Here is a 19830-nt window from a genome sequence, read left to right as displayed (position 1 = left end):
AATTAAAATATTTGTAAGTTTAAAATGATAAGTAAATAATCAAAAATCAGGTGCATATTCAAAAAAATCATGTTCTTTGAAACCTCACTTTTTAAGATATCTTGCGGGGTTTTTTTTTTGTCTACAATAAAGCCCTTTTGCAGTTAACAACTGTGAAACATAGAAATAAAAGCAACCCTATAGATAAGGACAACATTCTCTAAAATATTACTTTTTGCGCATATGTTGGCAGTTGTTTGGATATAAAAATGCATTGTGATTTTGCAGAATGTGCTGTATGTTCTACCAAATGTCTGGATGAGAACCCAGCTTAGCTCTCCATTTCGAAGTCTATAACTGTGAGCATTCAACAGATGTCTTTTTTTTTTTTTAATCAATATTCTGTTTTATTTACCAAAATCCATTCTGGATATTTTTCAGTGCTTTATTTACTGTTTACATTGCAGTGGGGCTTAATAAGGTAAAGTTTTAAAAGTTTTAATCTTCAATAAATTTAGTTTTTATGTTTGTGTTTTTATCAGTTTCTTCAGCATTATTGTTGGAAATCTTTTTTTGTGACTATTAAAATACAAAGCAACAAAGTTTTGCAACACACTACATTATGACCACAAGGAAGGTAAATGTTATCATGAATCTTTTTGGTGTAATGTTCTGAATTGTTCATTCTAAAATTGGGAACTTGCTTAGACAGTTTTTCATCACTCAATCTAGTTTATTATGAACATTTTCAAACTTTATGTTGATCAGGGGGAGCACATTCAGGAATAAAAGCTTTTTAGGATGAAAACTACTTTATTAGGGTTGAGATTGTATTGGAGCTGTAGAACATAATAGAAACTTTATTGAGTCAGTTTATAACATCAGGTTTTGACTCACCAGCTTATAGGCTGCTGGAGCCATATGGCCTTAAACAGTCAGAATTGAAACCAAATATTTACAAATAAAAAGATACATACATTTTGTTTTCTCACTGTTTGAACTTAAATCAGACCAAATGTCTATTGTTTTAGGTTCGTTACCAAAATTATTTCTATTTGTTAAATGTCAGAAAAACTTAGCAAAAACATTTTTAAGACATGTTTTGCACCACTTTCTTTGAATTCAGACGTTTACATACATTTGGTCAGTGTCAGGGATATTTGTCTTTTTAACTCTATCATTTGGGTCAAACCTTTCCGGCTTCGTTCCAGAAACCCTCTGATAGGTCAGTTTTTGAGTTTAGCTCTGATTGGTTGTTTCTGGCTCAGGAGCATTGTACAGTATCTCTGCAGACCACTGGAGGGACCCAGAGGAGGTTGATTTATTTTTATTTTTTTTCACGTTATCGCTCTGCGCTTCCGTACTCTCTCTGCTGTGGTATACTGGCAGTTTTAACAAATATGTAAAAAAAACAAACAAAAAAAAAAAAACTGCAACAACAACATATTTTTATATAAGTTACTTGTGACATTAAATGACATCACATTTATCCGCTGCTTTTCAGTACCATTAAAAACGCATTACAATGAAATCAGTTATTCCCATTCATGCACACATTCACATTCTAATGATGGTAAGCTGCTGGATTGTAGCCACAGCTCTGGGGTAGTGTGACAAAAGCAAGGCTTTATTGTGCTATTGGCCCTTCTAACCACTACTACCCAGTGTAACTTTGAGGAGTGTTTCGACAAATAAGAACATAAGTTAGAAAGAAATCACTATGGATTTTCAAAAACATTATAAAGATGGGAGCGAAGGTTCGATTATATGTCACAAGGGCTGCCATATGTTGTTGGAAAGGAAGTTTTTACGAAAACTAGCTAAATTTAATTTAAATATAGAACTTGAAAAGGTAAGAAATCGTGCATTAAAAAGAAATAGTGCTACCTCACATACGATGAGACTGCCTACACACCCATTTCTATCTTTTATGCACAAGGACGGAAGCGCTAAAGCGCTTTTCTCTGAGGCTTTTCATCTTTGTGACGAAAACCAGCGAGAGCCGGTGGAATGTACGTCACTTCCTTGAGTTATATCCATTTGTTTGTGCCCAGCAGTTACCTACTGCGTAAACACCAAAGATATCGTTACTGTTTTACCTTACAATATGTGTGGGTGGAAACTACCGAGGGTTGATTTTATTTGAACTCTTAGTCTGAAAAGTGAAAGCTCTTTTAGTTACCTAACGCGTTGGCGTTAGCGAAGACAGGAAAACGTGTACTCGCTAGCTGCTTTAGGTTAATTGGCTAACTATTGTTAGCTGGCCGGATACAATTGGTATTGTTGAGGGTTTTTTGTAGAGTCCTTGTCTTGGTACTGCTGGTGTTGTTCTGTCCATAGAGTTGTGGAGCTGATGGAGTGCCCTCATCTCAGCTCTAACGTAAGCTGTACCACCGACTCCCCCAGGTTCCCTAACGGTACACCGTCCTCCTGGTGCTGTAATGGTAAGAGCGGCATTTGTCTCAGTTCCGTTTCTAAAACTAAACTAATGTGAAGGTAGTTCAGTTGGAGCAGTCTGGGGTACATTTTTTTTTAAAACCTTATCCCCAAGTCAGACTTCTCATGAAATCGTATCTGTGTCAGTTTGCTAGCCACTCTGTAGCTACAAGTAAACAGCCACAAGGGCAAATTACAATTCAGTTGTTATAGTAATAGTAAAAAAAAAAAAAAAAATGGTTCAATCGAACGCACCATTTTGCTTCATTATGTTATGTTTTATGTTTAGTTTGCAGGTCGAATAAAAGTCCATGGATTTGCCTTACCTGTCTGATGGTTCACTGTGGGCGGTAAGTAGCTGAGTTTTGCTATTAACAAGAAACCACAACTAAATTATCATTTAGTTTTCTCTTGTGATACTAATAATAATGCATTTTTTATTAAGCTCTTTACATTTGAAACGAATCTCTGGTACATAAAAGAGGAAACAATGATAAAGCAAAAATAGATTACAGGACATAGGTCAAACTGTCTAAGCAAGGAAGGCCTGTCTACAGTGGAAGGACAGTCTGACATAATTATCTTTAACTTGCTCAAGTTAAGGTAGATATAAGTTTATCAGGTAAGTGAGTTTTTTTTTTTTTTAACCAGGTAGGTCTTGAATATGTTATGGACTTGAAGCTACCTAGTTAAAAACTGTTTAAATTAGGCCTGTATTTGACATAAACCAATTCTTGCCATTTGTTCCAGTAATATTTAGAATTTAGACAAAATGGAAGTATTGATTAAAGATATTTAATACTGTAAGTTTTACTATTATTATATGAAAGAAAAAAAAAACTCTTGTCAGCCTTGGATAGTTTTAACCATTGCATTATTTATTCACAACTACATAAATATGGACTTTTCTGCTTAGTCTGCTGGATAATGGATGGATACATCACTTTTTTTTCCCCAACATTGTTAAGATACAGCTTGGATGTAACGTGTTTACATTCTTTATACATTGATGTCGTGATTCATACAAAATTTGGAAACCTGTCCCACTCAACTTACTATGAAGTGTAGAACGGGAAAACATGAGACATGTGTTCCGTGATTACATATAGTTGAATTATTAAACTTCAATTAAAAATTATGCATTTTGGATAGAGGGCATAGTCCTTAATTTGCATAGTCTGATTGCATAATTAAACAGAATATTCCTGTGTTGTACAAGTCAAGATATGAAAATCAGAATTCCTGATTCTTCTTTTTTTTTTATTCTTAATATATTTTTCTGGTAATTATTGATGTTTTTACATTATTAAATTACCAATTCTTATATAGATATGTAAATGGGCATGCCAAGAAACACTTTGAAGAGAACCAAGGCCCCAGCATTTGTCAAAGGAAGGGGGAAAAACAGGAGAAAGATAAAACCTATCATTCTGTCTGCATGGACTGCAGCAACTTCAGTGTATTTTGGTGAGTTTTCCCAAGAACAAATGCAGTTTTGCTACATTTCCTTATAACTCAAACATTTAACTTTCCTTTTTTTGTGGATGCACTTAAGCTTTAATGTGTGACACTGCAGATATTTCTTAGAAATTGTTGTTTTAAATGTGTGTGTTGTAACTGTTTATTTCATGTAGTTACAGATGTGATGACTTTGTTGTCAATGACACCAAACTTGGGCATACACAGAAGGTGAGAGAACATCTCCAGAGTTTAGAAAAGTAAGTAAAAATATTCACTAATAGAGCCTTAAAGTGCATTTGATTGATTATTTATTCTGTCATCTCTGCAGTTCCTAAAATATTTGACCAAAACAATTTGCCTCAAAGATTATGTGAAATTTTAATGGTATTTGACTTTCAAACAATTTCTCACATATGTTGTAAATTAAAAACAAAACTTCATCCTTTTTTCAGTTCATTGCTTTTGGGAGACAGACAGAGGAAGAGGAAACTTCTAGAAAGCTCAGCTGCAGATGGAAAGCTGTTAAAAGACAATGTAAGTATTATTCCACTTTAAGAATAATCTAGATTGGCTTTCCATAAGATTTGACAGATTTAATCCTCAGCTTCCCCTCTTTCAGGACGGGGTGGCTGTGGGTGCCACTGGTCTTCGAAATTTGGGCAACACATGCTTCATGAACGCCATCCTGCAGTCGCTCAGGTAAGGCTTTGCTCTGAGGGACGAGGGTGGCCCACTGGATTTACAGCACAAAATCAGTAGTTCTTCCCCAGTGGAGCCAGGGCCCCAGGACCAGTCAGCCTTTATTAATACAGTCTGTTGCACATTGGAGGATATTACAGAGGCTGCCTAGAAACAAGAAGCAGTCAAGGCCAGGTTTCTCTACTTATACATCTTTGTATCATGCAGCAGGATTATCTAATAGTATCAAAACATGTTATATAAAAATACTATTTGATATTTATTTTCTAATATTTGAATCTGTTTAATATTTTAATTTTTTTTAGTAAACTCCTGTTTATATTCCGTAGCATTCCCCTTCAACTTAATTGAGTTTTAGTGAGATGAATAAAATTCTCCAGCTCTGATTCTATTGCATCTTACTATGTGACTGCAGAGTAAAGTTGAAGCTGAGATTCCTGGCATATTTTTTTGGATGTTGTCTGCTTCCACGTGTCACCTCAGTTTCTATTTTGACAAAATGTTCTTCCTTTGACAGCAACATCGAGCAGTTCAGCTGTTATTTCAAGGAGCTGCCTGCTGTTGCCCTGCGCAGCGGTAAGACGGCAGGAAGGAGGATGTACCACACCCGCAGCCAAGGGAACAACAGTGTGTAAGGTCCTCTTCTGCAGGAAGGAGAATTCATGGGCATAAATCTCCCATTCATTTCGAAGTATCATATTGTAGCCAAATTATTTGTTGCCAGTCATGTAAAACCAATCACGAGGTATTTTGAGGAGCACAAAAATAAATCTCACAGGGGAATATGTCAGATTATCTGAAGTAAGCTTTAAGAAGAAGAGTATTAGATTGCAGCGTTGTAAAACAGTTGTTTTCTGTTAAACAGTTCCTTGGTGGAGGAGTTCAGGAAAACTCTTTGTTCCCTATGGCAAGGAAGCCAGACCGCCTTTAGTCCAGACTCCTTATTTTATGCCATATGGAAAATCATGCCCAGTTTCAGGTAAAAAAAAAATGCTGCTAAATTTGTTTCTTCCTTTGCAATGAATGTTTATACACAGCTGTAATAGAAGACTGTGTGTGTTTATACAGGGGCTATCAGCAGCAGGATGCTCATGAATTCATGCGCTACCTGTTAGACCACCTCCACAGGGAGCTCCAGTACAGCCGTAACGGGGCATCTTACCCTGTCTCGCCTCAGGACGGAGTCAGACTCTCCACCACAGACAGTAAATGCTGCATGTGAGTCTGTTTGAGTTTTTTTTTTGTTTTTTTTTCTTTGTTTATGTTTGTGGTGCTGAAAGTATGAGATTCTCAAGGTATTGCCTGATCATGAGGAAAAGCCATGGTATAAAAAAAGTACAATGTGATCTAATTATGTTTATTGAAAATAGAAATACATATATATCTTCTGCAAACATATGAAAACAATGGAATTTACTATTTAAACCTCCACGTATCTTAGTACTGAAGTGTTTCATACTGTTGTGCAGTAAAATTCCTAACCGCAAAGCGGCAGCTTTCACGCAGTCATGTTTTTAGCACCCATTAAATGGCCTTGAATTTTTTTTTTTATTACTTTGATAACTGTTTTTTTTTTTTTATGATCAATTTTATAGCTTTTTAGATCATTCATTGGGTCATAATTGTTGCTTGTAATATGCATCTTAATATGTCAAAAAGACTCATTTGTAAAATCTGGCTTTCTTTATTTCTTCCCAAATGCGACAGTCTCCCTTTTTATTGACTACTTTCAATGTCTTCCTGTCTGATTCTGCGTAGAAATGGGACTTCCAGTGTTGTCACGTCTGTTTTTGGTGGTATACTTCAGAACGAAGTTAACTGCCTGATATGTGGAACAGAATCTCGAAAGTTTGATCCATTTCTTGGTAAGTCGAGTTTTTTTCCACCTCCAGATTGCTTTTTTTTTTTTTTGGAAAAGAACAAATAACACTATTGTCTATGTTTTTGTCTCTTCATATGGCATCAATGAAGGCATGATAAAACTTTTATCCATCCAACTAAGTATTCTTTTCTTCACCATTCTTGTTGTTTCAGATCTTTCTTTGGACATTCCTAGTCAGTTTAGACAAAAGAGGAGTAAGGACCAGGAGCCAGGGCCTATATGCACTTTACGTGGTAAGTCTAATACTGTTGAAGATAAACAGTTTTGTTGACCATTCTTTTTTTATGTTATCTTTAAAACAGGTTCGTATTTGTTTAATGTGTTGTAGACTGCTTGCGTAGCTTCACTGACCTGGAAGAACTTGATGAAACAGAACTATATTATTGCCACAAGTGTAAAAAGCGACAGAAATCAACCAAGAAGTTCTGGATCCAGAAGCTGCCAAAGGTGTGAGGGAGACATATGTATTTATGACTTAATGACTCTTTTATTTATTTTATTCTCGTTCTTTGAGGCTTAAGAGGCATAAAAAGTTTTGTTTTGGTTTGGAAATGTAGGTCTTGTGCCTGCACCTCAAACGGTTCCACTGGACTGCCTTTCTGAGAAACAAGGTGGACACTTATGTGGAGTTTCCGCTGAAGGGTCTGGACATGAGGGGCTTCTTACTTGAGGTGAGCTGGAAACATCTTAATAGCCATTATTACTTAAAGTAGTTTTATATCATTTTAATATCTGGAAAGTTTTTTTTGTTTTTTTTTTACTAAGAAATAATAAAAAAAAATACAAGCTAGCCTAGCCCCTTAGGTCTAGTGAAAGAAACATTTGTTGTGGCAGCATACAGTCATTTAGGAACAGTTTCATGCTCCCAACTTTGTAGGAACAGTCAGAGAATATCCCCTTCCTATGACTGTGCACCAGTACACAATAGACATGCATGCATGAGTGAGCTTGGTGTAGAAGAATATGAGATTCCTGACCTCAGCTTGATAAAACAGCAACTCTTGGTTCTAATTCTAGCAAAACACTCTGAGCAAGACTTTCTCATCCAACATCAATGTCTGACCTCACAAATGCACTGATGGAAGAATGTTAAAAAATGTCCATGAAACACACTTCCTAAACAATATGGAAAGCCTTCCCAGAAGAGCTGAATGTTGGATCTCATTCAAGTTTTATTTTTGATGGTAGATGAGTGAATACTGTATAGTGGTTAAGTAAAAAGTCACATTTGTGAGTAAATTTGGTATTTCAGCTCTTAACAGTTTATTTCATGAGGAAAAGCTCATGAAAGTCTCTTCCTTTTCAGCTCCCCCTACATCACAGAAACAGTAGGTTCACCCTACCTGTTAAAAATTTAAGCCTGTCATTGCATACATTGCATCCTGTATTTATATTTGCAAAATCACTCAGTATTTGTCTCAAGTTTTAAGAACCAAACATGCATACTCTAGTTTAGATCGTAAGCTATAAATTATTCCATTAGTCGTTCGGCAAGAGCATTCTGGTGCAAATCTTTGCGTGTAATGGGATCTTGTACACAACAAACCTGAAGTGTAAAAGCAGCTTCTTAAGATGTGATTTTCCAAACATGTTGCTCTTGAAAAAAAAAAAAAAAAAGACATTTCCATGATTGAAATCTTCTGTTTCCCTCTGCAGCCAGAGAACACGTTACCAGGGAGTTGTTTGTATGACCTTGCTGCTGTCGTTGTGCACCATGGATCTGGGTGAGTCAAGGTCTTGCATCATTCAGGCTTTACTGCCATGGTTTATGCAAGTCATTTTGTTTAAGATATATTTGGAAAAAAGTATAATGATATTCATTGTTTCTGGCCTTATGTCTACTTACAACGTACTCATTTCAAAAGCATTTGTAGAACGTTTATGTTGCAGCAGCCTAATAAACTTGACAGGTTGCAGGGCTTTTCAGCTGCAAAAGTGAATCCTCTGCACGAAAGCCTCATTTAACCAAAGATTTTAATCACTGAATTCTAAAGCAACAAGTTTTATGCACAGCTGCAGTTTAAAACAGAAAAGGCATTACAGAGTCCTTGAAAGTACATTCAGATAATTGTTGCTATGCCATATATGGCCACTAAGTGGCAGTGTTGTGCCACTGCCGTACGTTCAGGTTGACTGTGTTCCTGTGTGCTCCACCAGCAATAGATGAATCTGTAAAAATTCAGAAGGTAAAACGTGATTGTGTGTATGTGTGTGTGTGTGATCACAGGGTTGGATCAGGGCATTATACAGCATATGGCAGCCACGAGGGCCACTGGTACCACTTCAATGACAGCACAGTGACTCTGACCAATGAGGACACAGTGAAGAAAGCCAAGGCCTACATCCTCTTTTACGTTGAGAGGACTGTTCAAGAGGCTTTAGACACTGACAGCACTGCCACAACTCAGCCCGGCGTGTACACGGCAGCCACGGACTGCGTTTCGACAGAAACAGTTTCTCAGGACGAGGTTGCGGCAGACGCACAGACGTGTTTGGCGGACGGTGCAGCCACACAAGCAAACATCCCGGATGAGAAAGCTGAAGAAGATGCGAGCATAGACATGGCTCCATTAAAAGAGGCAAATATGGCGTCGCAGGAGGCTGCAGCAGACAGAGATACCTCAGAGGAAGCTCTCCAAACTGCCGCACCGTGATTCAGTCACAATTCACTGCCTCACATTAGCTTTCCTTCATTTTGGTTTCACCTCAGATGTGTCACAGTGCTTGATTTATTATTGTAGTAGTTTATTGTCCTATTCATTTTATGTGTTTCTTGAGTTGTTTGAAATAATCATGTTTGACTTGCTGCTCTTTTTTTGTATTTTTTAAATTGTTTTTTTTGCTTCTTTTTTTCTTTGTAATTTTGTTAGACATTTGTGTATGTAATAGATTCCAAAGGTTATTGTTTATAATAATGAAGTACAGCTGGAGCCTTGGGAAACCTCAGGTGATCCGAAGGTCAGTAGATGGAGACTGTATCACCACAGAGTCATTGTGAATATATTACTGTTCTGTTATTTTCTTTAAATTTAAATTTTTTGTTTTTTATTTTCCAACATTTTAAAATGTGTAGCTCTCTTTTCCAGTTTTTAGTGGATATTTAGTGTTTATTCTGCAATGTCTTTGAATTTCACTGTTTATTTGAGCTTTTAATTTGTATTTCCTTTTTTTACCACCAAACATAAAAAAGATATGATCATTTTGTTTTGTCTATGTTGGTGGTGGATTATCATTTAACGTTTGTTTCCCTAAATGATCAGTCACGGGACCTAATGAAATTCACAGTTGAGTATGTATCAGCTATTGCTGCCATGACTGAATGCAATGAAAACTCTTTCATTCATACAATATGTTGTGATGTTTTCCTTAGATCTGAACTCTATTTCTCTTCTCATATAAATCTACATGTTAAAGACAGATATTCAAATACATTTTATGAGCATCTTAATTGGAAAATCATTCAAAATTGAATGTATTTCAGTAACTCAAAAAAGTTAAATTGTGTATAGCTTTACTACACAGTGATATATATTCTATTTACCGTATTTTCCACACTATAAGGCGCACCTTCAATGCATGGCCTGTCTTAGGACTTTTTTTCATATATTAGGCGCACCGCATTATAAGGCGCGTAGAATAGACGCTTCATACTCTATTATTACACATCCACATTAATAAAGAAATGGCCCCGAGTACTTTATATAGTAGGCTGGCACAGTCGTTGTTTCACTCACGGTGTTGGTGTTGCGATATTGTGCCCAACTACTTTTTGGGTAACACAGACCAACCGACACGCTGCCGCTGCAGTCTCTGTCTCTCTTCCCCTGCCCCTCCGCCCTGGCTTTAAATGCATTATCAAACTTTATTAACAAACCAGCGTTCTGACAACTATCCCAGCATGCACCGCGCACTACTTCTTCTACGGGGAAAAAGAAGTTGGCGGCTGCTTACCGTAGTGGACCAACTACGTAAGCAGCCTACTGCATGTCTGTGTAAACATGACGTCTTTCATTTCGATCTGAGTTAATTAGCGTAGCATTTCTGCCGGATTTTCACAACATATCAGCCACAACAATGGACAGGGGAACCAACAAGTTCATGTTATCTTTTTTGGACGATATCAAGGTGTTTGAGCCACTGGATGCCTCCAACATTGTGCGCGTCACAGCTAAAAGCTACCGATAGATGAGGAAAATAGCAGATCCTCATTCCCTCAGCATAAATATAGCTGTGGACAAGATCACTGATGCCTACTGTTGTTGCAAGGCTGGGTAAGTCGGCATTCATGGTTTTGATGGTCCACAATGTACATTAGCATATGTTTACTACTGTAGCTTGAGACGGTCACGCACGTGGTAGCTGCACTGTGACCTAAAATGGGCATTAGCCAATGAAACGCGGCCCCTGTGGTGAGGTCCGCTAGACCTGTTGTGGCTCAATATTGGTCCATATATAAGGCGCACCGGATTATAATGCACACTGTCGGCTTTTGAGGAAATTGAAGGTTTTTAGGTGCGCCTTATAGTGCGGAAAATACGGTACTACTTTTGGTGATTATTAAAACTCACAGTTCAGTGTTCTCTGATAATTAGAATACTATAAAAGACCAATAGAAAAAGCCTCACTATTGCAGATATTCATTTTCCTCTCAAGGCTGCTGTTTTCACTGTCGACTGTGTATCTTGTCCTGCTACACTTTTTCCTTCCACTAAACTTTCCATTAATATGCTTGGATCCAAATTCAGAAATACTTTATTTATCCCAAAGGGAAATTAAATGTAACTCATTAATTGGAATTATTCAAAAAGTTATTGTAGATAGTGATGACTGCTGGCAGGAAAGCTCTCCTGTAGTGGTCTGCGTTACAGTTAATTTGAAGAAGCCTCTGACTGAATACGCTGTTTTCCCAAACTGGACTCATGAAGAGAATGGTGAGAGTTGTCCATAATTTCCTTGATTTTATGAAGAAGATCCAGTTCTGTGAGCAGGAAGTATATATGTGGCTTGAGGACCGGGTGAAAGTTGATCACTGGTGGACACCTCCTGTCAACTCAGCCATTGTTTTCATGATTATTTTTTGTTGATCTCATGTAATATTCTAATCAAGTGAGAAACTGAATTTTGCATTATCATTAGTTATCAGCCATAATCCAGTGACTGAAACAAATTAACATTTTAATGGTATTCTAATTAGACATGTTATATTCTGTATCCTGCCACTGACTATTGTTATAGGCATATTTTGTTTTGTTGTTTTAAGCAGTAAAACATGCAACTATTGGTTTTAAATCCAATTTTATACCATTCAAAACCTGAATGAGAGCAATATCTTACCATTCATTGTGAATTCTGTATTTGTCTCATTAACAAATGTCCAAATGCTCCTATTACATTTTCTGATGCTCAGTAGCCCATGTTGTGGTAGAGTGAGGCTTTATAGTAGACTAAGCATGCATGGCTTTTTATGCAGCTCGTCTTTAGCCTTCAGCAAAGATCTCCGCCCACGCCCAGGCGCACACACACAGAGTTCCCCTCTGCACACGTGCCAACCAGTAAACCCTCTCGCTGTGGCAGGAACAAGTACTTCAGTATGCGCAGGAACAGCTGCTCTTGGTAGCCTTCACGCAGGTGGCTGGGAGGTCGTTTCTCCATCGCTCCCTTCCACCAATGGAACAACTCTTCTACTCTTTCATGTGCACCTTCCATCTTGCGTACTAATAATTTGCTTGCAGTATGTTGTTCTGTTTGCATCGAAAGTCTTGTTGGGAACATTATGTCATGGTACATAAAGTGATCATCCTCCAAAGATGGCATTTCCTATTGTTGAGGGTTTTCTTTTTTTCCTGTCCAACAGCCTGCTGATAACAAGTTTTACAGGGCATACTTGGAAAGTAGAGTGATGACATACATGTGGACTAATAGTACTCTAGCATCAGAACATTCTCTGCTCTCCAGTTGAGCAAACACACTGAGTCACAGTTTAACAGGCTGCCTTAGGCAAGACCTACATAGCACTGCGTGTGCTTGTGTCTCTAACTCACATGTCCAACAGTCCAGTTTGGAGCTGGGAAGTTATTTGTCTTTGTGATTATCTCGAATGCGACGGTCTCAGAAGAGTTTGTGTAAACCATCCAGTGCTGCTGCTGCTGTTTACTCCTGTAATTATGATGTTGTACAACCTCTGCAGTAACTGTTGGGGAAAAAAAAAAAAAAGTTCAGTTAGGGTAATTTCATGAAGAAGTTGAAGATTTGGTTGTTGTTTGATCTTTGTTACTTGAAAGATTAATTTACATAATGTTTTACGTCCCATAACTATATCAGCATTATCAACAGCACTCAAAATTTTAGATTAAATCAATATATATATTTTTAAAAATCTATTGACGCATAACTGTCGGTTTATATTTTGTTCTATGTAAAAGGAATTGAGTGTTTTCTTGTAAAGTTTAACCCTTGGGCAACATCCTTAAAATTGTTAACATGGTTACTTAACAAAGACATGAGTCTTGGAAATTATTTTCTGTGGCTCACAATTTAATAACAGAATACTAAGCACTGGTGAAGATGCAAACTGACAAACTATATATAGTAATTGAGTAATTTGTGAATAGATATATTCACAGTAAGTGTTGGAGTTGTACTTTTTACATGTGTTGCTGCGGGTGTGTAGCTCTGGTGTTTGCGTGAAGTAGGCCAGGACAGTGTAAACATCTGGCCCCGTCCAGGGCTTGCTGCCTGTTGAGAGCCATGACAGATGGGAAGGGAGCGCATGGCTCAAACACTTCCATCTTTGAACGTATCGTAGTTGTCTTCCCAAAATAGCCGTCTCCCCACCGCCTTATATGTGCAGGCCCTTCGGCGTGCGCCTGAGGGGGCATCATGTATCTAGGCCACACAATGCTGGCTGTGGGTTCATTGTTGCTGCCTACCAGCAGGCTCTGTCTCTGCCCCCAGAGACGAGGCCTCTCTACACGTAGCGGGACTTTTTAACCATGCATCTTACTCAGCTCAACCGCGAGTGTCTCCTCCACCTTTTCTCCTTCCTGAACAAGGACAGCCGGAGAAGTTTGTCCCTCACCTGTCGTCAGCTGCGTGAAGTCTACCTTGACCCCTGCCTATGGAACCTACTCCACTTCAGCTCCCCTTGTCAGCTTAGATGGGACAACTATGTGCTGGGACCGTCATTGCGTTACTTAACTATTTGCTGGTACTCCAGCAGAGTCCAGCTGGTGTGCAACATTGAGGACTGGTTGAAGAGCTCGTTCCAGAAGGACATCTGCAGCAAACATGACAGCCTGGTCAGCACTTTCCTGGCCCATGTGTGCCACATGTGAGTGTATATGTGCATTTCCTCTTTGCTTAGTAAAGAATCACAATAAGTTACGAAACAAAAGTGAACAATCAAATATTATGTGAGACGTGAAGCACAATTTCGTTCGGGGATCCTGTAAACATGTGGATAAAAAGTTATTTGTTAGATATCATCCAAGGATTCAGGTTGCAAGTCTTCTGTATTTGGTTGTGCAGTGATGTGCAGTGTGGGCATTTTAACGCAGCATTAGGTGAAATGGTTCTAGCTGTGACAATAAATTATGTTTGTTAACATATCTCTTAAAAGAACAGCTTCCCCTACCCCCTGCATATATGCAAATTATAGATTTGTAAGTTAATTTGTATCCTAAATAAATTTATATGATGTTTAGCTTTGATGGTAAACTTCACTCTGTGGATAAAATGCCAATCCAGAGAAGCTACTTACAGAACAAGAACATTTACTTATTGCTTTAGACACCCGACCCAGAACAGGAATCAAACTTATTAGTTAGTAAATAAAATTACCTTACCTTATCTTACCTAAAAATTTCTATGATTACATTTTTTTATTTATTCCCATAGAACACAATTTATTGATGCCATGGAGAGCTGTGCTCAGTTCAAATTCGTCATTTAAGTACAAAAACTTTGTGCCACTCACTAACAGGTTAATTTAAATATTTTTTTTAAGTACTAGTACCTTTTTCATAGACTTTTTTTTTTAAACAGTCACATTACAATGAAAGACATAAAAGCAAACGATAACAGTAAAAACTTGCTTAGGTTGGAGAAGGCTAAAACCAGAAAGAGAGTTCACCTTTAGTGGGACACAGAATTTGAAAAGTGGAAGTGATGCAAATATCAGGAAGGAGAGAGCAACTGAGTGCTCTGGTTGTTCTTGAATGTGGGGAAAGGGATTTTAAAAATGTATGCGATATTTAACCAGGAGTCAGAGGAGCTGCTGCAAGACAAGCGCATTCTGTTTGGTGGGAGGGTTTCTGAAAGCTGAGTTCTCAATTAAGTGGAGCCACTTCAACTGGCTCCTCTTGATGTGGAGAAGCAGCAGCTCTACCGTGACGACCAAACTTTAAGAGAGCCCAGAACCCCAATTAGAAATGGGCTCGGTCTTGATCAACATAACTATGAACTTCAAATTTTCGGAAAGTGCTAGCGATAGAGTGCCACCTGTTGCCCTGGCAGCAGCCTTCTAAAGCTCTGCCCCTTTTCTTGGTTTTGGATGTCAACAAAGCGGCGGTCATGTTGATAACAGTGTCAGGATGTTTTAAGGTCTCTAGAGTTCAAAATTGTGAGCACTGGTTTTAGTCAAACCCTCATGTTTAGCTGAAGGCACCAAGGATCAAAATCATTAGAAACAGATGCCGTATCCAAAGTTGCCTGTAAAAACAAAACAACAACATCTGCAGGATATGAGACTAATTCTATTGCCAAACACAACTGTTGGCACACGTATAATTATATTTACTGAGTGACGTGAAATTTGTATGTGATAGGTCATTGAAACTTAGCTCTTTTGGCTCCTGGCCTTGTGTGTGTGGCCGGCCCCACAGAGGCGTAATGAGGTCTCTGGATAATTTCTTCAAGGCAGCCAGTAATAACTGCTGATGCAAGGGGAGCTGAGCCGCTGTGGCAGGCCAGGACAGAAGGGGGAGAGGAGGCTGCACGTCCTGCATTGTGAAATTTGAGAAGCACAACACGAGAGCTGCGAGATGACTCAAAACTGGAGCCACCTCCTTTGTCGGGGAGCTTGTATTTCAGTGCCTTTCAGGCCTATACTCTCTGCATGCTGATAAACCCTCCTAAACTGTCTGAAAAGGGAGAGGAAACGGAGCGCACGTGACAAAGTGGGAGGGGGCACAGAAGGGCTGTGGGAGTGATAAAAGAGTTATTTGGCCACAGACACTCCCAGTCAGCTGCAAACTGGAGATTTATGCAGGCAGGTGGAGCCTACAATTGGCTCTTTGTTGCTGTTTGAGGAGCGAACATGTGCGTCTGTCTCTGCCTGCCTCCTCAACTCTGACGCCACATTTGTGTCTATCTTTATCTCCCTGGGAAACCAATAAAGGCCAGCGTGTCTACAGGCTCCTTTATATTGTCGTTTTAAAATCTAACGCTCCTGCTTAACGGATGAGCATCGTCAAATGATTTATCAAAAACTCATTTCTCATTATCCTGAGGTCGCAGTATTAATTGCACAACATAAGGAAACATGCTCAGTGTACCACGCTGGGTAGGTTTCACAGTGGGTGGTACTCGGAGATTTGCCTCGACCTTTGCAGTTGTTAGTTGGATTTTTCCGAGCTTTGATCTGCACCGTTTGGCTAAATTGATGCTTACAGTTACAAAATCAAAAGGAGCACGTCCTGTGCTTCTATTTTAATTATACTTTCTGCTGCCAACAAAGACAAAGCTTTAGCTTCACATATTTTTCACCTGGATCTGAAAGGCTACAAATTTCCCAAACCCTGCTAGAAAAGAAGCTTTTAATTCAAAAGACTGATGACGATAAAGCAAAAAATGTTCACCTTAGTTTCCCGAACAGGCCGATGGGATAATTTGACCAGGGAAAACAGGCTTAAGTAAACTAAACGGTTCATTAGAAACATGATTACATGTTGGCATTCTGTTGGTGTTTCACGCGGACCAGACAGCTCACTAAGCTGTTTTGTTTTAATTAGGAACACATCATGTCTAAAACCAAACCTTGATGGAAATGTTGCTGACGCTATGGGAATACTAAAGCTAACAATTGAGAAAAAGATAGTTATGAATTCCCTAAGTTTTTATATCGAAATAAAATTCTTTTGATGATAATTGTGGTTTCTAAGGACTAATGAAACTTTAGGTAAACAACAACTAGCATATCTATTTTTTAAATAGAGAAAATTGAAAGTAGAATCTGACATCAGAAAACAAGAAAATTATATTCACACAGAATGGTGTCTATCCCTTAAATAATTTAAGTTGAATTGTTATTCTACCTAATCCTGTTTTGCTTGTTTTTCTTTAGTGTAATGTAACTGCTTGGTTGAATTCAGTTACTTCTCAGAAGTTATTTAATTAATATTATATCTATCATGTAGTCACTGAAATCAGTACCTACTCACAAACCTGCAGAGGACAGTGAAGAAACAAAAAGTTTGAAAAAAGAAACAGACTCATTGATGTGCCTGAGGTTAAATATTATTTCATAAAATAGGTCTTGCAAACGTATCCATAGCGATACCACTCTTTATATTTTGTCAAATTGCTGCCACGGTTATGCACCCTATAGACCAACACCAAGAGAATCAAAGTGAAAGGAAAGTGGTTCTCACACATATCCAGAGAATTATTTTTTTGTCTGTTGTTCTTCACGTGGCGCTCCACCACTCATACTGTGTTGTTATGTAGTTCAAAAACTTTGGTCTTGTTTAGACAGAATATCTCCTTTTTCATTTTGTGTCAACATCTTGCAAGCTACTAATGTTGTCCTGTCCATACGTTCACCCGTCTGAGCATTTCATCTCTGCAGCTCCTCCAGAGTAACCTCTTAGCTGCTTCTCTGCTCTCTGTTCAGTTACTTCAGAAAACAAGAAAATTATATTCACACAGAATGGTGTCTATCCCTTAAATAATTTAAGTTAATTAATAATAATTAATTATTAAGTTAATTGGCTATGTAGCCATGCGATATGGCTACATAGCCATATCGCATGGATATGTAGCTTTGCTGTGTTCTTTCCATGTTTAGATGATGGATTCAACAGTACTCTGTGAGATGTTTAAATCTGGGATATTGTTTTAATTAACCAACACTGCTTTTAACTTGTTCACAACTTTATTCTTTACTTGGCTGGTTTGTTTCTGACTCCCCAAGGATAGAAAAGACAACCAGACTTTTTTATTTTTTTTTTTTTTGGGAGGGGGGAATTTTGAAACGCAATATTTTTCCTTGTATTTTTCAATTTCAATTATTCCCCTCCCCTCACCTCTTTCTTCACCCTCATCCCTTACACACCTACACACACATGCACATGTACACAGTGCTCCAAAATTTATACAATGAAATTTGTCCAAAAAGTTCAAAAGGTATATCTGTGTGAGAAAATTAAAATGTTGCATACAGAAATGTGTGGTAGGATAAACTAATCCGCATAAACAGTGAGTGTCATAAGAGTGCGTTACGTAACAATGCTTGATAATTTCTTTATAACTCCTCCTGTTATAAATACCCAGTTTGTTTGTGATCTTTGCTTCGTCTGTTGTCTCATGACAACAAACGAAACTCAAAGCGCTACGATCAGACCTCTTTCACATCCTCGTCATGTTTTACTGTCAGTACCGTCACCTAATAAAGTCAGAGCGATCTTCTAATGGCACAGCCAGGCACATGACTGAGCTTCTGCGTGGTCAAAGGTTACTGGGGCAGCGCTCGCACGGTGCTGGAATATGTTTGGCTCACATGTAGGGAAAGCAGTAACATTATGTAAGTCTTTATATAATCTGTATCGGCGAACATGAATGACACCCCTGGTCCAAGTGTCTCTGCCTGCATCCTCAGTGGAGATGGCCTGCAAGTGGGCTGCACTCCACCGATACTCGTTTTTTATTTGTTCAGAGTGCTTTTTTCATAGGTAGAGCAGAGAAGGCCCTCTTTATCTCACACTAAGCATCCTGCGACTGTTTTGTTGAGTATTAATCAAATACTCTTGGACAGTGGAAACACAAAGAGCCTCAGTGGAACAGAGCATACACAGAGGATAGATTGGTGTAGGATTCACCTTGGCTAGCGTTACACACAGGTCATGTTTCTTCTTCTCCACTTACATCTACCTATGGTTCCTCAGACTAGTTTGGACCTCAGCAATACTCATCAGGAAAACGCAAACAAACCCGACATTGCTATTTGCTTAAGACTTGACTTAATCCAGAGATATTAATCCCTCCGTTTTGTGTGGTATGGAAGTGACTCACCACTCTCAACAAGTGTACGAAAACAAAGACTGTGACTGCTGTCTGTGCTGCAGGTGTCCTAACCTTCTCACCCTGACGCTGTCCGGCTGCGCGCACATCACCGACCAGGACGTGGTCTCTGTACTGCAGAGGTGCAAGAAACTGCGCAGCCTACGACTGGAGAACTGCGTGCGCATCACAGACCGAAGCCTGCGAGGCGTAGCAGAGCACGGGGACAACCTGGAGGAAGTAAGAGTGGATTTCTGCAGGAACATCACTAAGGCGGGGCTGCAGAGCTGTAAGGAGATGAGGCCGGCCATCCAGCTGAGCGCGGAGAGGAGCGCTGATATGATTCCTGATAGCAAACCTGAAGAGAAGGAGCCACTTAGCAAAGCTCTGCAGAAATTCCTCCAGTACTCCTGAAGAAAGCTCCTAATGAATAAAACACCTCTGACGCCTTTATATGAGGACTTGACAGTGATGATTATGCTCTTTTTTTTTTTTGATAAATTATTATTTTGGTTTTAAATTCTAATAACATTTTGTACATTTTATATCCCCTCCTTTTATATATTTCATGTCTTATAAAGACCAATGCAGTTTCTTCAAAGTCTTATCTAGATGTGGCCTTAACTGATTCTTAAACTCACATTTTGATATTGTAATTATTTCACTTTGATGACTGAGCAACTGGTTTGTAGTTTGCTTTTGTAAATCATGCCATCTCTACATGTGTATGAAGACTATAAGGCCCTGGATGGCTGCTAAGAGAAAAAGCAGAAGAGAAAAGAAGTTTCTTCTGTTCCTACACAAATGATTAAATAAAAACTCTCAATGCCTTTCTGTTTAAGTGATATACAGATTGTATTATCTTTGTTTTGTTTTGGTTTTTTACGTACAAAGAAGTGTTAAATTAAAGTTTGCCATTTTATGAGGAAGTATGAGTCAGACGATTTCTTGGCAATATACTTCTTGGTACTAGTGATTTCCTGGAGGACTCCTGGAACATTTGTCTTCCCATCTAAGTTGTGTTCAAAGATACATTTATTATCTGCTGACAGATTATTATCAACACAGCAAATCCAAAACTGCTCAAGCATTCACAA

At 38.5% G+C, this 19830-nt stretch overlaps 2 protein-coding genes across 2 annotated transcripts; both read left to right on the top strand.

Moving 5' to 3' along the window:
- Window positions 1-1961: 1961 nt before the first annotated feature.
- On the top strand, window positions 1962-9805 carry usp3 (ubiquitin specific peptidase 3). The gene is made up of 15 exons (XM_015047480.1): window positions 1962-2423; window positions 2705-2765; window positions 3745-3882; window positions 4050-4133; window positions 4329-4410; window positions 4496-4575; window positions 5093-5206; window positions 5441-5554; window positions 5644-5793; window positions 6334-6440; window positions 6610-6690; window positions 6786-6904; window positions 7015-7128; window positions 8114-8181; window positions 8685-9805. The coding sequence occupies exons 1-15, from the start codon at window positions 2333-2335 to the stop codon at window positions 9109-9111; spliced, it is 1830 nt and encodes a 609-aa protein (XP_014902966.1). The 5' UTR covers window positions 1962-2332; the 3' UTR covers window positions 9112-9805.
- A 3302-nt stretch (window positions 9806-13107) lies between these two features.
- fbxl22 (F-box and leucine-rich repeat protein 22) lies at window positions 13108-19546 on the top strand. Its single transcript, XM_015047466.1, has 2 exons — window positions 13108-13787; window positions 18799-19546. Exons 1-2 carry the CDS (start codon window positions 13450-13452, stop codon window positions 19145-19147), a joined length of 687 nt encoding a protein of 228 aa, XP_014902952.1. The 5' UTR covers window positions 13108-13449; the 3' UTR covers window positions 19148-19546.
- The last annotated feature ends 284 nt before the right edge of the window (window positions 19547-19830 follow it).

This window comes from Poecilia latipinna, unplaced genomic scaffold (assembly GCF_001443285.1).
Source record: "Poecilia latipinna isolate Pla-1442-1.1 unplaced genomic scaffold, P_latipinna-1.0 Scaffold828, whole genome shotgun sequence".
NCBI lineage: Eukaryota > Metazoa > Chordata > Actinopteri > Cyprinodontiformes > Poeciliidae > Poecilia > Poecilia latipinna.
This window is presented reverse-complemented; position numbering and strand designations above follow the sequence as displayed.

What these genes read in the sequence shown, in the direction of transcription:
- usp3 (XM_015047480.1), top strand. Translation starts at nt 2,333, where the DNA reads ATGGAGTGCCCTCATCTCAGCTCTAACGTAAGCTGTACCACCGACTCC. An exon ending in GTCCTCCTGGTGCTGTAATG is followed by an intron (nt 2,424 to 2,704) that starts GTAAGAGCGGCA and finishes TTTTATGTTTAG; the next exon opens with TTTGCAGGTCGAATAAAAGT. An exon ending in GCCTATATGCACTTTACGTG is followed by an intron (nt 6,691 to 6,785) that starts GTAAGTCTAATA and finishes AATGTGTTGTAG; the next exon opens with ACTGCTTGCGTAGCTTCACT.
- fbxl22 (XM_015047466.1), top strand. Translation starts at nt 13,450, where the DNA reads ATGCATCTTACTCAGCTCAACCGCGAGTGTCTCCTCCACCTTTTCTCC. An exon ending in CTGGCCCATGTGTGCCACAT is followed by an intron (nt 13,788 to 18,798) that starts GTGAGTGTATAT and finishes TCTGTGCTGCAG; the next exon opens with GTGTCCTAACCTTCTCACCC.